General features: G+C 45.0%; 1 protein-coding gene across 7 annotated transcripts in view; it reads right to left on the reverse strand.

The window, feature by feature from the left end:
• Positions 1-13,717, reverse strand: part of SYTL3 (synaptotagmin like 3) — an 89,884-nt gene that overhangs the window by 65,806 nt on the left and 10,361 nt on the right. For 5 of the 7 annotated variants that reach the window (XM_027603700.2, XM_027603699.2, XM_027603701.2 and 2 more), the window contains 3 exons: positions 7,935-8,124; positions 5,927-6,567; positions 3,647-3,865 (listed from right to left, as the gene is read on the reverse strand). In XM_027603700.2, coding sequence (XP_027459501.1) covers positions 3,647-3,865; positions 5,927-6,036 — 329 coding nt within the window. In that variant the 5' untranslated portion in view covers positions 6,037-6,567; positions 7,935-8,124. Of the gene's footprint in view, positions 1-3,646; positions 3,866-5,926; positions 6,568-6,659; positions 6,823-7,934; positions 8,125-13,717 lie in introns of those variants that run through there. The other 2 variants (XM_027603698.2, XM_027603705.1) reach the window with 2 other exon arrangements.

Raw genomic sequence — 13,717 nt, forward strand, 5'->3', positions numbered from 1 at the left:
CAAACAGAAACACCCTTTCTTGTGTTTTCAAGTAATCGATGACCAGCCCATTCTTGCTTTGAAAAGTGGGAGCCCGAGCCAAACAGGCTGTTTATCATTTTCGAAATGGGTAGTTCCAAATACCAATTCCGTGTTAAAATTAAAAAAAAAAAACAAAAAACAAAAAACAAACCTCACGACGCGAAAAGATTGAAATATGCGAAGATTCGGTCTGGCACTAATAGAATGCATACTCGTTTCTTTATTTGAGTATCCCATAGAAGTCAGCCTACCTCCTTCCCAAAAGCCTTATGGAAAGCTGCGCGGGAAGGTGGTGGTGTAGGAAGACCCCGAACACACCTCCTCCCACGGACACCAGATCTGTAGCTTCGTATGGAACAACTCCCTTTGAAGAAGAGCTGAAAACCCACCGAACTGCCCCTCCACAACAAAGGATGGAAAGACCACACCGAGGCGGGTAGGAGAGGCAGAGACACGGTCTTGCAAAAGCCCCCCCCACCCCAGCACAGAGACCCACAGCAGGGAGGGATCTCACAAGGGCAGAGTCTCTCCCAGAGGAGCGAGGGGATTGTGCCCCCTACCAGGCACCTCAACCCTTGGGACCTGTACCAGGGAGATGCGCCCCCAAAAGGTCTCACTTAAAAAAAACAGTGGGGCTTACTTAAGTCCAAGAGGCATGTGGTCTCTCTCACATAGAGACCCAGACAAAAGCAAATTTGAAAAGCATGTAGACTGTGTGTGAAGGAGATTCGTTTGCTAATCTTCGTGAACCTGCCAGAGGGGCGGGGGACGGGTGGCACGCTCTCCAGAGATGAGCCCCACTTTTGCTCTCTCTCTCTCCCTGCTAGCGCAGGCGGCGCACAGAGACGGGGCACGCTCCCGCTGCCGTGGGGTGAACGGTCCCGGTATTCTCCCACTGCCTGGCCGAAGCCGGCAGGCAGGTGAGTTGCACCACGCTCCTGCTGCCGGACTGGGGCTGGAGGCTACAAGTGGTCACAGCATTCTCCCACAGCCTTGCTGCTGAGGGGCAAGAACAGACACGGTGTCTTCCTGCAGCATCACCGATGCCAGAGGGCATGCACAGCCAAGGCAGTCTCCCCTGGCTTTTCTAAAGCCAGTGGGCACGCTCCAGCCCCTGCACTCGCCAGCTGTGTCGCAAAGCCAGCAGGTGCATGCAGCCCACACAGAGGGCACGCATTGATCCCCTGGCCCTGGTGGCCAGGGGGCGCTTGTGTTCCTGGGTTCCATGGGACTATAACAATTGCAAAGACAGTTCCTGGCAGCTCACAACTCCCAGGGCCCTGCACAGACAGTAGACTGAAGCACATCCCCAGTCTCCCTGAGAAAAAGGCCTATTTACTTGTCCTGGAGCTTTAGCCTGAGGGGTAGACTTCCTGTTTGCCACACAACCAGAGGTTATGAAGGTGTTCTCAGGGAACACAGGCAGGGAGACACCATCCTTGCACGCAGCCCTGGCCTTGCTTCAGCTCTCTGGTACCTCCTAGGAAGGAGCTTATACACTTGGCTAGAACCTGAGTTTTGCAACCTCCACCCAAAGGACACCTTTGGATCTCCTGGCCTGGAGGCCAGCAGAGGTTATGGGATTATGGTCCCACAGGACTGTACCTATTTGCATACTTTAAAAGCTGCTGCCTACGGGTCTGGCTTCCAATCAGCCTGAAACTAGGTTCTAACAGATCCTTCCCTTTGGATCATCAACAGGTCTTGGCACACCAATGGAGCCCTATCAAGAATAAATCAGGTTGCTTGGGCAATCACAAAAGTTGGAAAGCTAACGAAGACCTAGGGCAAGGTTAAGCAACAAGGTTCATCACCCACACAAGGCCACTCCTTTAAGATGGAGTATTGGGAGAGGGTGCTCTTTAGAAACATATAAAAATTAACACAGAGTGGGATGCCTGGGTGGTTCAGTCAGTTAAGCATCTGCCTTTGGCTCAGGTCATGATCCCAGGTTCCTGGGATCAAGTCCTGCACTGGGCTCCTTGCTCAGCAGGGAGCCTGCTTCTCCCTCTGTATGCCACTCCCCCTGCTTATGATCTCTCTCTCTCTCTCTGACAAATAAATAAATAAAATCTTAAAAAAAAAGAAACGAACACAGAGAGTCAAGCAAAATGAAGACATAGAGAAGTATGTTCCAAATAAAAGAACAAGGTAAAAATCTCAGAAAAATACCTTAATTTCACAGAGATAAGTAATCTGCCTGATAAAGAATTCAAAGCCGTGGTCATAAAGATGCTGACCAGACTCAGGGGAAGACCAGATGAACACAGTGAGAACTTCAACAAAGAGATGGAAAACATCAGCAAGTGCCAAACATTAGTCACAGAGCTGAAGCACACACTGGAGGGTTCCCCAGCAGACCAGGTGAAGCAGAACAGATCAGCAATCTGGAAGGCAGGGCAGTGGAGCTCACCCAAACAGAGCAGCCAAAAAAGGAAAAAAGACGTAAAAAAGAAAAATGAAGACAGCCTAACAGACCTATGGGACAACATCAAATCAAATAACAATTCACATTACAGGGGCCAGAAGGAGAAGAGAGAGAGAAAGGAACAGAAAATTATTTGAAGAAATAATGGCTGAAAGTTCCCTAACCTGGGGAGAGAAACAGACATCTAGGTCCAGGAAGCCCAGAGAATTCCAAATAAGATGAACCCAAAGAGATCACATCAAGCACATCCTGATTAAATGTCAGAAGTTAAAGATAAAAAGAGACTTTTAAAAGCAACAAGAGGTAAACAACTTGGGACATGCAAGGAACCCCCAGAAGACAACTGGCAGATTTTTCATCAGAAATTTGCAGCCAGAAGGGGTTGTGGGATGATAAATCCAATCCAAAGTGCTGAAAGGAATAAAGCTTCCAACCAAGAATACCCTACCCGGCAAGGTTATCATTCAGAATTGAAATACAGATACAGCGGATGGTAACAAGATCTACTGTGGCGATCACCTTGCAATGTATACAAATATCAAGTCATTATGCCATACATCTGAAATCAATATAATGTCATAGGTCAATTATACCTTAACAAAATATTTTTTAAAAAATAACTGATGCAGGGTACCTGAGTGGCTCCGTCAGTTAAGCATCTGACTCCTGATTTCAACTCAGGTCATGATCTCAATCCTGGGATTGAGCCCCACATGGGGCTTCACGCTCAGCAGAGAGTCTGCTTGAGATTCTCTCTCTCTTCCTCTCCCACTGCCCCTCCCCCGCTCATGCTCTCTAAATAAAGAAATAAGCCAATAAAATCTTTAAAAACAAATACATAACGCTACACAGGATCACTCTAATATTCCATGTGTTAAAATTCACTTGACTTTCTCTGAAAGAGATAAATTAAGCTCTAAGGAAACAGGCACCTAGTTATGAAATCCAAATGCATCTTAACTCCTGGGTTAGCCCATCCTTAGCCATCATAAACAAACATTTGTAAATTAAAGGGAAAAAAGAACTTTTTATATAATAAAATTTACTTTTGAATTACTGTAACTTCCAAGTCTAGAAAGGTAGCTTCATATGAAGCCCTCTGTAAACATGAACCAGTTGAACTTGAGGAGCAACAGTGCTTTGTCAGCAGCTGGTCTGGGACCGAGTCTGCTCGTGTGAAGGCCCCAGCCATCTCACCTGTCCTCAAAGCACACGGTGCACTTCCAGGCACTGGTCTTCCTCAGGAACACTCGGCACTCCGAGCACACGCGGTGGCTGCAGCCCTTGCACACGGCCCCCCGGTTCAGCAGAAGCCCCAGCTCACGCTGACAGCGTGCACACGACTTCTCTTTGTACTCCGGGCTCACGCTCTTTGCTCCTTTCCATCGGAGATGCTGCAAGTGCGTCTTCAGTTTCCTGTGGTCCGAAGAGTCAAATGATAAGTTATGACTGAAAGAAAGGACAGACGCCAGACGTACCCCTACATGGAGAGGGCCCCAACAGTACCACTGCCCAGCAAGAGAAGAAACAAGGGGCTTTGGCATCCAACACACCCGGGTACAACATGGCTGTGTGAACTAGCCATCTCACTCGATCTCTCCAGAAAGAGGCTCAGAGATTTTCTCCACAGTGAAACGGAGATGAGAAAAAGCTCACCTCCCACGGACGCTAGGAGGATTCAATGGCAAAGCCTAAAAAGTGGCCAGCACAGAGGAGTTAGTCGCTAGTTTGGTTCTAGGCTCATCCCTCCATGCCCAAAGGACATCATAATGATTAGCAAGGTCAGAGAGAGAACAGAACAAAACAAAACACACACACACACACACACACACACACACACACAGAGAGAGAGAGAGAGAGAGAGAAAATGGCATCAATTTTAATATAGAAGGCATGGAAAGATCTATAAAGATATACACGCCTGCTATTGTCATTAAGTTATCCAATAAAATTATTTAACTGATGCTATGCTTTTGCTACTGTTTTTTTTTTTTTAAAGTTCTTATTTATTTGACAGAAAGAGAGATAGTGAGAGCAGGAACACAAGGAGGGGGAGTGGCAGAGGGAGAAGCAGGCTCCCCGGCTTAGCAGGGAACCCGATGCAGGGCTCGATCCCAGGACCCTGGGATCATGACCTGAGCCGAAGGCAGATGCTTAACAACTGAGCCACCCAGGCATCCCAGCTACTGTTTTGTTTTGTTTTGTTTTTTGTTTTTTAATGGGTGGTCAGTTCACTTCCAGTCCCTATTTCTCCGAGACAATATTGCCCAAGTGTGCTAAGGGACCTTACCCTGGACCCCAAAGAGGTGTTATTAACCAGAACACTCTTTTATGAAATGTCTCTGCTAGCTACTTTTAGAAGAGAGAAGCCAATCCCAAAAAGCAAGTGTAGTTCATTCAATTTGCAGAAATTGCAGGATTGGCTCTAGAGTCTGTACCCTCTGGAACAAAACTTCCTGACCACAGCGCCCGCGTTACTTTGTTGATATTCAAAACAATGTTTCTAAACCACCAAAAGGCCTCTAATCATCAGAAACAATTCCATTTTGTTCAGTGTTTTATATCTTTTTAGTGGAAGAAAGTACAAGGACATTTAGGGAGCTTTGGGATAACAGGGAAGGACAGAAACAGATCACTGTATCTTCCAGTTACCCCGCAAATTTCTCTCATTCCTCAAGCATTGGGTTGCCCCGAATTTTATTTATTTATATGTGTATTTTTCTTGGCAGACTCTGAAAGAGTTCTGCCGTTAAAAACAAAACAAAATCAAAAGCCTATTCCACGTACTTACTTTCCAGTCTTTGAGTCCTTTACAGTCATTGACAAACAAGGTATCGCCATTTGTAAGGGTGGATCTTGACCACTACCAATCCGCAGTTTTGATACAGCGTAGCCCTGCTTTATTAAGTGTTAACTCATACCAAACTGTGTGTGCAGCTTCCAGACAGACAAGGAAAGAACTTCCTATTGACAGATCAGTCAGGGAACAGGCTGAGCAGGTTCATATTTTATACTCCCCCTCCCCTCAAAGCCAACTTGGAAGCAAAAGCACACAAAGAAATAGACAGGAATGGATCGCAGCAGACCTGCTGTTTCTACGCTGCTTTCTCAGCTTTTCTGTGTGCCTTCAGAAACCCCACCAACAATTTAGGCAACCCTTTGCTGGAGGTCTTTCCCTTGAGGGTATAGTAGAAGCCTGCAAACCTTCCTTTGAATTAGTCCCAAGAAGTAGCAAAGGGACAAGCAGCACACAACACACTTAGCACAAAAAAGCACTATTCTAAGTCAATGACAAGAGCAGCCTCCCTTTGCCCTTACAGTGGGGAGCTCAGTTAGAGGGCAGGGTTACCTGGCCTCTACCCCTCACAGGGCCCCTTACGGAGGGGACGCCCGGACTCCCCGTGGCCAGCAAGCAGGTGGCAGCAGGCTGCAAGCAGGAAAACCCAGGGACTTGCACGCATGTGGAGGACAGCATACCGGATCCTTTCCTCCTCGATGTTTTGAACCGCCTGGTCTCGGTACAGGACCTGGAGGATGACCTCGCGTTCCAACTCCTGGAGGGAATTCAGATTGACGTCCCGGGCCATTCCTTCTCTCGTGCAGAGACCTGAGCCGAGTGTCACTCCATGGCCGGGTATCCCTGGGCTGTGGGTGAGCTCAGAGCGCCCAGGAGCAGCCCCAAGTGCTTGAAAGTGCTCCTTCTCCTATTTCATTGGCAACTGTTTGGCTTGTGACTCTTTTTTTTTTTTTTTTTTTTTTGTCCTTTTTAACTGTGTCACACTCCTCAGGAGAAGAAAGCTCCAAGAGGCTGCCCCTCAGCTGGACTCGTGGCTCCCCAAGCCTCATGCCACCTGGGGAGCCTTTCCACAGAGCCTTATAGCTACCTCTGATGTCCGTCTAACCCCAAAGCATATCTCTTTTCTGAGGTTTTGCCAGAGATTGTTATAAATCAGGCATGGCTCCAAGCAGATAGTTTCCGCAAAGCAGAAGTGAGCCCCAATCTGAGGGAACTTAGAAACGGCAGTAGAAGACTATCGAGGACATTCAGAAGCTAACTTTCCCCTCCAATGCCTTCGGGTCAGCAGTTATGGTCATTAAGAGCCCAGCCAGTTGAAAGCCTGTAGAAAGGAACAACAAAATGACCTCATTTTCCTGGCTTGTGTATGTCTGCGGCATCACTTCTGGACACACAAAAATGTTCCACACAGACCTTTGCACCTTCTGCCATCGTGATAATGTAAGATTTTAAATTTTATTAAAATTGGCCTTCTCGTGTTTCTAAAAGCCACACTTCTGAACTTGAATTTTTCTTGAATTATTCGTATCTCCAGTGATCAGAGAAGCAAAAAGGTCCATGTTTAACGGGTATCATCCTAATGGAAAATACATTAGAAGATTCAATGTGCCCAACACTTAGCTCTTATTTTTACAATTCACTTCAAAACTCAAAAAAAGTAGGAATATCCCACAACCTCTATCTATGAATTATTTATGGTTTTTAATGGTTTTCAAAGGATGTCACATGCATGGGGTCTTGTTTCTGTCTAATACTGGTTCAAAGGTTCTGCATATGTTCCCCCTGCTTTTTTCCCCCCATTGGAGACACTGGGCTCACATGACCTTCAATTTGTTCCTCCCCCACCCCAACCAAGAAGATGGTGTTGAATTGATAAAAAAACACTGGCTAGATGCATATCATTGAAAAGCAGAAAGTATAGATCAAATATACTTTCTGTAATGCCGTTTTTTTTAATCAAATCTACATGAATTCCTTAGTAATGAGAATTCCTTTCAATGCTTTAGGAGCTAAACTTTTGTTGGGCTTCAACAGAAATCCACATTATATTAATTTATGATTCATAACAAATCATTGAATAAGAGGTTAATAGAGCCCTAAGGGATCATTTTCTTTAAGAAAAAAAGGGTTAAGAATCTCTGCTTAATCTTTGGTAGTCTGGTGAAGCCTGTGTATTTAATGCATAAAATAAAATACATTGAATTACAAAGGAAATCATTTATACTCAAATGTTTTACTATAGTAATATATATGTTCACTGATGTATGAAATAATGAGATCTAGCAGTGATCTAACAACTACTATAATTTCAAAGTAATGATGATTTTAAGTAATATTTTGAGATATCTACAACATACATTTTGGTATGAAAATATGTGATTTCTATTAGTGACAGTTACCAGTCCTGCTAGTTCTACTCTGGTTTGATGCCTGTATTCAAAATGGAAAGAAATGCTAAATTTTACTTAGAGGTAGATAAATAAAGAAGTAATCTTTTTCCAATCCAAGTTCATGGCCCTATAGGCTAAGGACTCATGGCTTAAGGGATTCTAGATTTGTCAGTTACTCTATTGTGGGACAAAGTTAAAATGCACAGCTCGCCCAAATGCACAGGTTGCATGAAGATTAGGAAGTCGCAGAGCTCTGAAAGGGGCACTCTTGACCTCTCGTCTTCAGGGAAGTACTCACCAGTGCCTGCCTTCAAAAGGCTTCCTATCCAGAAGATGGGAAAATGACCAAGCAGCAAGGACTCTGGGCTCTAGCCCAGGCTGGCTGGTAATCACTGTATGACCGGTGCAAGCCTCGATCTTCCTTGGTCCCCAGTTTCTGGATGAACAGATGGAACTTGCAGATCTCAGTTCCCCGAGGCTCTGAGTCTCTGGAAAACAGGAAAGCAATATGCAATAAGGTGTCAAGTAACAAGTGGTCAAGGTGCAAATTGGCCAATATGTCACCAACTTTATGAGCTGATTTCTTCTAAACTTGCCCCTTGGTTCTTCCTCCTTCTTATTTACCACTGGACCAAGAACTATACAGTTGACTCGATTCTCAAGTATTTTCAATGAAGATTCTTGCACTTGGCTCAAAACACTTGATTTGTGTGCACCAGGCTTTCTTTTCACATGGTTTCTGTGCTCCAGATAAACCCCTGGCTCTGGTCATGTGGTACAGGGGTGGAAATGACCTTAACAAGTGGACTCACTGGGGGAATCCTGGCACACTCAACTGTTTACTCATTCAGGTGGTTGGGTTTTACAGAAATACAGGATTCAGTTATGTAAACACACTCCTCATACTCTATCAAATCCATGGCTATGGGCCTCCAGTGGGAAGGGCCCTTTTCATGGATGAGAGGGAGCTCATCCTCCCCCCAGTGGCCATTCACCCCTACTTTCGGAAAAGTAAAATTTGGTTTGTTTCTCGGATCCATCCATCCATCCATTCAGTAAATATTTACTGAGTACCTTCCAGGTGCCACACACTGTTCAAATGCTTAGAGCACATGACTTGACTGGTGATATACACTCTATCCCATTGTGTAACAAGACCATGATGTTGCTTACAATAAAAGCACATAGAGGACAATTAAAGTCAGAGAGACATCAGCAGTCAGAGTGGAAAGGGGAGATCATTCTACCAGAAATCTGCAGTGAGACAGTCACCGTGCTTGAGCATTAGATGTATTTCTGACCTTCCTAGTAGCCCAGGCAAAACCAAACAAAATGAAACAAAACAAAACAAAAAAATCAAGGTGATGTATGTCATTCTGATAAACTGAAGGAAGATGAGAAGGACCTCCTTCTCATAGGTGTAAAGGGCACAGACTGAGAAAACAATCAATTATTTGAGCCATGGTTCAGCAGAAGAAGCAAAATTATGCTTGAGGGGTCATTATTATATTGATCTTAAGGCTAAGAAGCTAGCACCAAATCATAATTCACTGAAAGCATTTCGAATAGAGATCAAAACATGGTGCTTCCTGGTATTCCAAGGTGATGTTGGCGTAAAGCTTAGAAAACCAGAGGATCGGTGTTTGGTATCCATCCCCCTGTGTGTTTGTTTTTTTTTTTAAAGATTTTATTTATTTATTTGACAGAGAGATAGACAGAAAAGCACAAGCAGGGGGAATGGCAGAGGGAGAGGGAGAAGCAGGCTCTGCACTGAGCAAGGAGCCCGATGTGGGACTCGATCCCAGGACCCTGGGATCATGACCCGAGTTGAAGGCAGATGCTTAACCATCTGAGCCACCCAGGCGCCCCCATCCCCCTGTGTTTTTTATTCTTGACCTTCAGATATTTGATTCTAGCTTCTATAAATCTTCAGCCATTCAAGCACTTGGTTAATATTTACTACAAGTAAAGCCTCCCATTATTAGATGGAAATGTACTTTTTCCCTTTAACCTGAAGGATCTGCCTCTAGATCCCCTCTAAACAAGGGGAGACTTTTTAAAATGATGCCATTGGTACTGCAGGGAGCATCATGCCAGGGTCATAAATTGGTTCTGTTCATAGGGTATCACCACAGGATCTTTCACAGCAAGATTTCACAGAAACTGAGGAAGATGTTTTCTCTTTGGTGTCCAGGGTCCTCCTGGTGTCCTGCCTGGCTTGGATATCCCATTTACCACATTTGAGCCACGACTGCTTCATCTCATTGGGACTCACCCAGGATTTTCACAGGGGCAGTACCACACTTACATCTTTAGAAATTTGTGGGGCGCTTCTGGTTGTCCCAGTGACAAAGAACTGTCTTGCATCCCCATGCAAATGTTGACTGCCTTACCAGATAGTTCGATTAGAAAAAATATTATAATTATCTGATAAAATATAACTCTTATACAAACACAAAGTATATTTTGCAGGATTTTAATATACTCTGAGTTTTCCAGGATGCAACTGTAGATTGAAGGAAAACTGAACTTTGTTTCACTTAGAACTTTAACAAGAATTGTTCATCATTTCAGAAAGTTGCATTACCAAACGCAACATTGCTTGTAGTGTCTGAAAGACTCCTGCCATTTGCTGGTAACAATCCGCATTTGTAAATGTCATATTCAACATGACTCTATTTACATAAACATCTGACAACTTCACTGGGTCTTCTAATGTAGTTTACCTGTCCAAGTTCACATTATATGGTAATTATAAATATATAATTTATACAGTCCTCTTATTTGTCCTTTTTATCATGATGATTGCACTGTAGTAGAAGTAGTGTGTAGGTAGGTTATAGTGTACATGAATTCTGCTTCTGGATAGTAAAAGGTGAACTACAATATATTTCCTATAATGAGTGAGCATGGAGTTTCATAGTTTTAAGGGGAGCCTAGGTGGCTCAGTTGGTTAAGCGTCCGACTCTTGATCTCAGGGCTATGAGTTCAAGCCCCACATTGGGCTCCACGCTGGGCATGGAGCCTACCTAAAAAAACAAAAAAAGTTTCATAGTTTTAAGAACCACTGAATTAGAAGACCCGATCATTTCTAAGGTCACTTACAAATTAAGTTATATAATTCTCTTGTTCATGTTTCAACACATTTATTGGGTTTGTAGGAGAATGGGGTTTGGGAAAGAGAGAATGGTTGGTTCTCATTGGTTGTTTGGTGTTTTGTGTTTGGGGGCTTCAGTTTATGAATTTGCATATACAATTTTGGGTGTGATCTCCAGGTTGTAGTTGAGAGCTCAGAGTTCTTGCAATGCAAAATCTTTGAATTATTTCAGCTGCATTTTTTCAATCCTCTTCAGTTGAAGCTCTGGGGCTCTTTCTGCACTTTATCCCAGTAAGGCTGGCATTTGAATTCTTAGAAGTTTTGTATCAACTGCTAACTTGGACAGTCTACTGTGTGATCCATCTTGCAAATCACCCAAAAACGCTTCACTGAAACTGTTCTTAGCTCATCGTCTACTTATCCAAGACAAAGTGCCCCAGACCCCTGACAACAATTTACTTATTTTTAATTTTTTTAAATTTTGTTGTTCTATTTTAGTGAACTTTCTAGCCAATAGAGGTTTCTAGGGTGGCAGATGGAGTCAGTGGGCAGCACAGGTCCATGGTCAACACCAAGAAAATCAGAATTTCAACCACCTCCTGGTATTCTTGGGGTACATATACCTTTACAAATTCCATTCCTAGTCACCTGTAGTAGAAACCATGTTGGAATATTTGTCATATTCTTTGAAACACGGGTAAAATACACTTCTTGCGTGGATGTTTTGGTTGATGTGATGTTTTGAAGTAGAACATGGAGGTAGTAAAAGAATGACATAAAATCTATGAAAATCGGTTGCGTGTTCCTCACTGTGTTACGTACTACTGTCTAGGATGACAGAGTCGGTTGGGAGGTTAACATTTGTAACCCTCACGAAGTGGGTCACAGGGAGAGCTGCTGGGGGGCAGAGGGGACTGTGCCCCCTGGCTTGCACGCTGATGGCTGTCACCCACGGGAGCAGTAGTGACAGGAACTGAGTGGATGGCGAGGAAGAGGGAGAAGGCGACGGGGGGACAGGGTAGTCTTCATGGCAAAGGTGAGGCCCGCTGAGCCTGGGAGAGGAGGAGAAGCTGGTCTGCGGAATGGAGAGGGGGTCTCTCTAGGTGGGGATGGTGTATGTACCAATATGGGGTGGGAATGTGGCATTCTTCCTCTAGCACGGGAGCCCAGCTTGTGCACTGCGCATAAACAAGCTCCGAAGCACAAACGTAGTCTTCCTGACTCCCCCGATCTGGTGTCGCCCTCCTTCTGCATCCCCACTTCCCAGTGAGTGCTCCGATGCTCCCATGGTGAACTCATTCGAGACTGTTCCCCAAGCACATCGTGCATTTGCTCCTGCGCTTCCCTCTGCCCACGAAAACCTAGTCTACTCGTAGGCCATGAGTGAACAGTCAGGAAAGCAGGTTTGGAGCTGACTGTGTGGGTGAGTAGCTCAGCTCTGCCCCTTACTAACTGCTGGGCAAGTTACATAAACTGGCTGGGATTGAATTTCCTTGCCTATCCAGAGAAATACTGCACCTACTTCACAGAGTCGTTGTGAGGATTAACCGTGTTGATACATATCCGGTACTCAGATCACTATGGCAAATGTACAGTAAGCAGTTGAAAAATATTAGCTCTAATTAGCAGTGGTGGTAGTTTTAGTATCACTATCAATATTAATCTTTTGAGGTCCAGATTAATTGCTACCTAATTCAGGGAATTTCTCCTTATTTACAATCAAAATTAGTCACTCCTTCTTCATTATAACACTGTTCGTTCTCCTTTGTATATTTCTCTATCGGGACCCTGACTTCATTCTGGCTTCTAGTCAAGAGTCCTTTCTAGTGGTGACACTGGGATTTAGTGATCCCGCACCACCCAGAAAGTAGGGCCTTAATGGTTGGTGTGTGTTGACAAATGCAGTGAATGTTGTGACATGTGGGTTTGCTTGCAAAGAAGGAAGCATGAATTCAAGCAGAGTAGGAAGTCACGGTAGTCAGGTGAGCAAGCAAGCACCCAGTTCTGAAAGCTTCAGCCTTTCGGAAACTGAAAAGCACAGGAAAATCTGAGTTATTTTGGAATTTGAGAAGCATGCTCCAAAGTGTTTTGTTTTAATGATCTCATGCAGAAAGTCACAGCCTCCTAACTGGAGGGATGAAGTCTCCCAGATCCATTTTTCTGAGATGCTCCTTATGCAGTCACTGTCCCATTCACCTGGCAGATTCTTAAATTGCATTTATTTTGTCCCAAGGAAAGAAGTCGGGCTCTGTTCTTACCTACAGGGAGCCCCGACCTCCTTTTTCCATTGCACATTTGTAATTTTGCAGCGCTAACTGCCTTTGCTTACAGCACCCCACCCACCAGCCTAATTATATTTAACAATTAAAAAAGAAACCCAATACCACAGCACCATTTTGAAGGAAAAATCTCCCACAGCCGCTTAGAGAAGCCCTCTACACCAAGCTGTCCCATCTCTGCATCGGTTGGGGTACTGGACAATCCGGGATCGGGCCCAATTCCCAGGCCTAGCTATGTGCTCTTGGGCCAGTTGCTTAATCCCTGCGAGCCTTACTTTCCTTCTCTGCCTCCCCACGCCCTAGAGAAAGCTGTCCCTGCTTCACAGGGTTGACTTGGGAATTCGAGACGTCATCCAGGTAGAGACCTAGGGCAATGGCTGGAAAGAATGCTTGCAAAATGTTTGGTCTCCTTCCTCGGCCTCACAGCAAAGCTTGACTGGCTTTCAGACCTGCCAAGGGGGCAGCACGAGGACCATGGCCCTGAGGGAGAAGAGCAAGGAGGCCAGGAGAGGAGTTGTTCTCTGCTTGCAGGCAGGGGTCCCCTGACCTGCCGTCTCCGAGCAGCCGGTCATCAGCTCATAGGCGAGAAAGCTTCCGCACCTGACCGTGATGCAGGGGACAGGGGCAGTGGCAATGTGGCAAATTGCGGGGGCGTGTGTGCACGTGACCAGGACCGGCCACGCTGCCGGGACGCTCAAGGGAAAC

This window comes from Zalophus californianus, chromosome 7, assembly GCF_009762305.2.
Source record: "Zalophus californianus isolate mZalCal1 chromosome 7, mZalCal1.pri.v2, whole genome shotgun sequence".
NCBI classification, from domain to species: Eukaryota; Metazoa; Chordata; class Mammalia; order Carnivora; family Otariidae; genus Zalophus; species Zalophus californianus.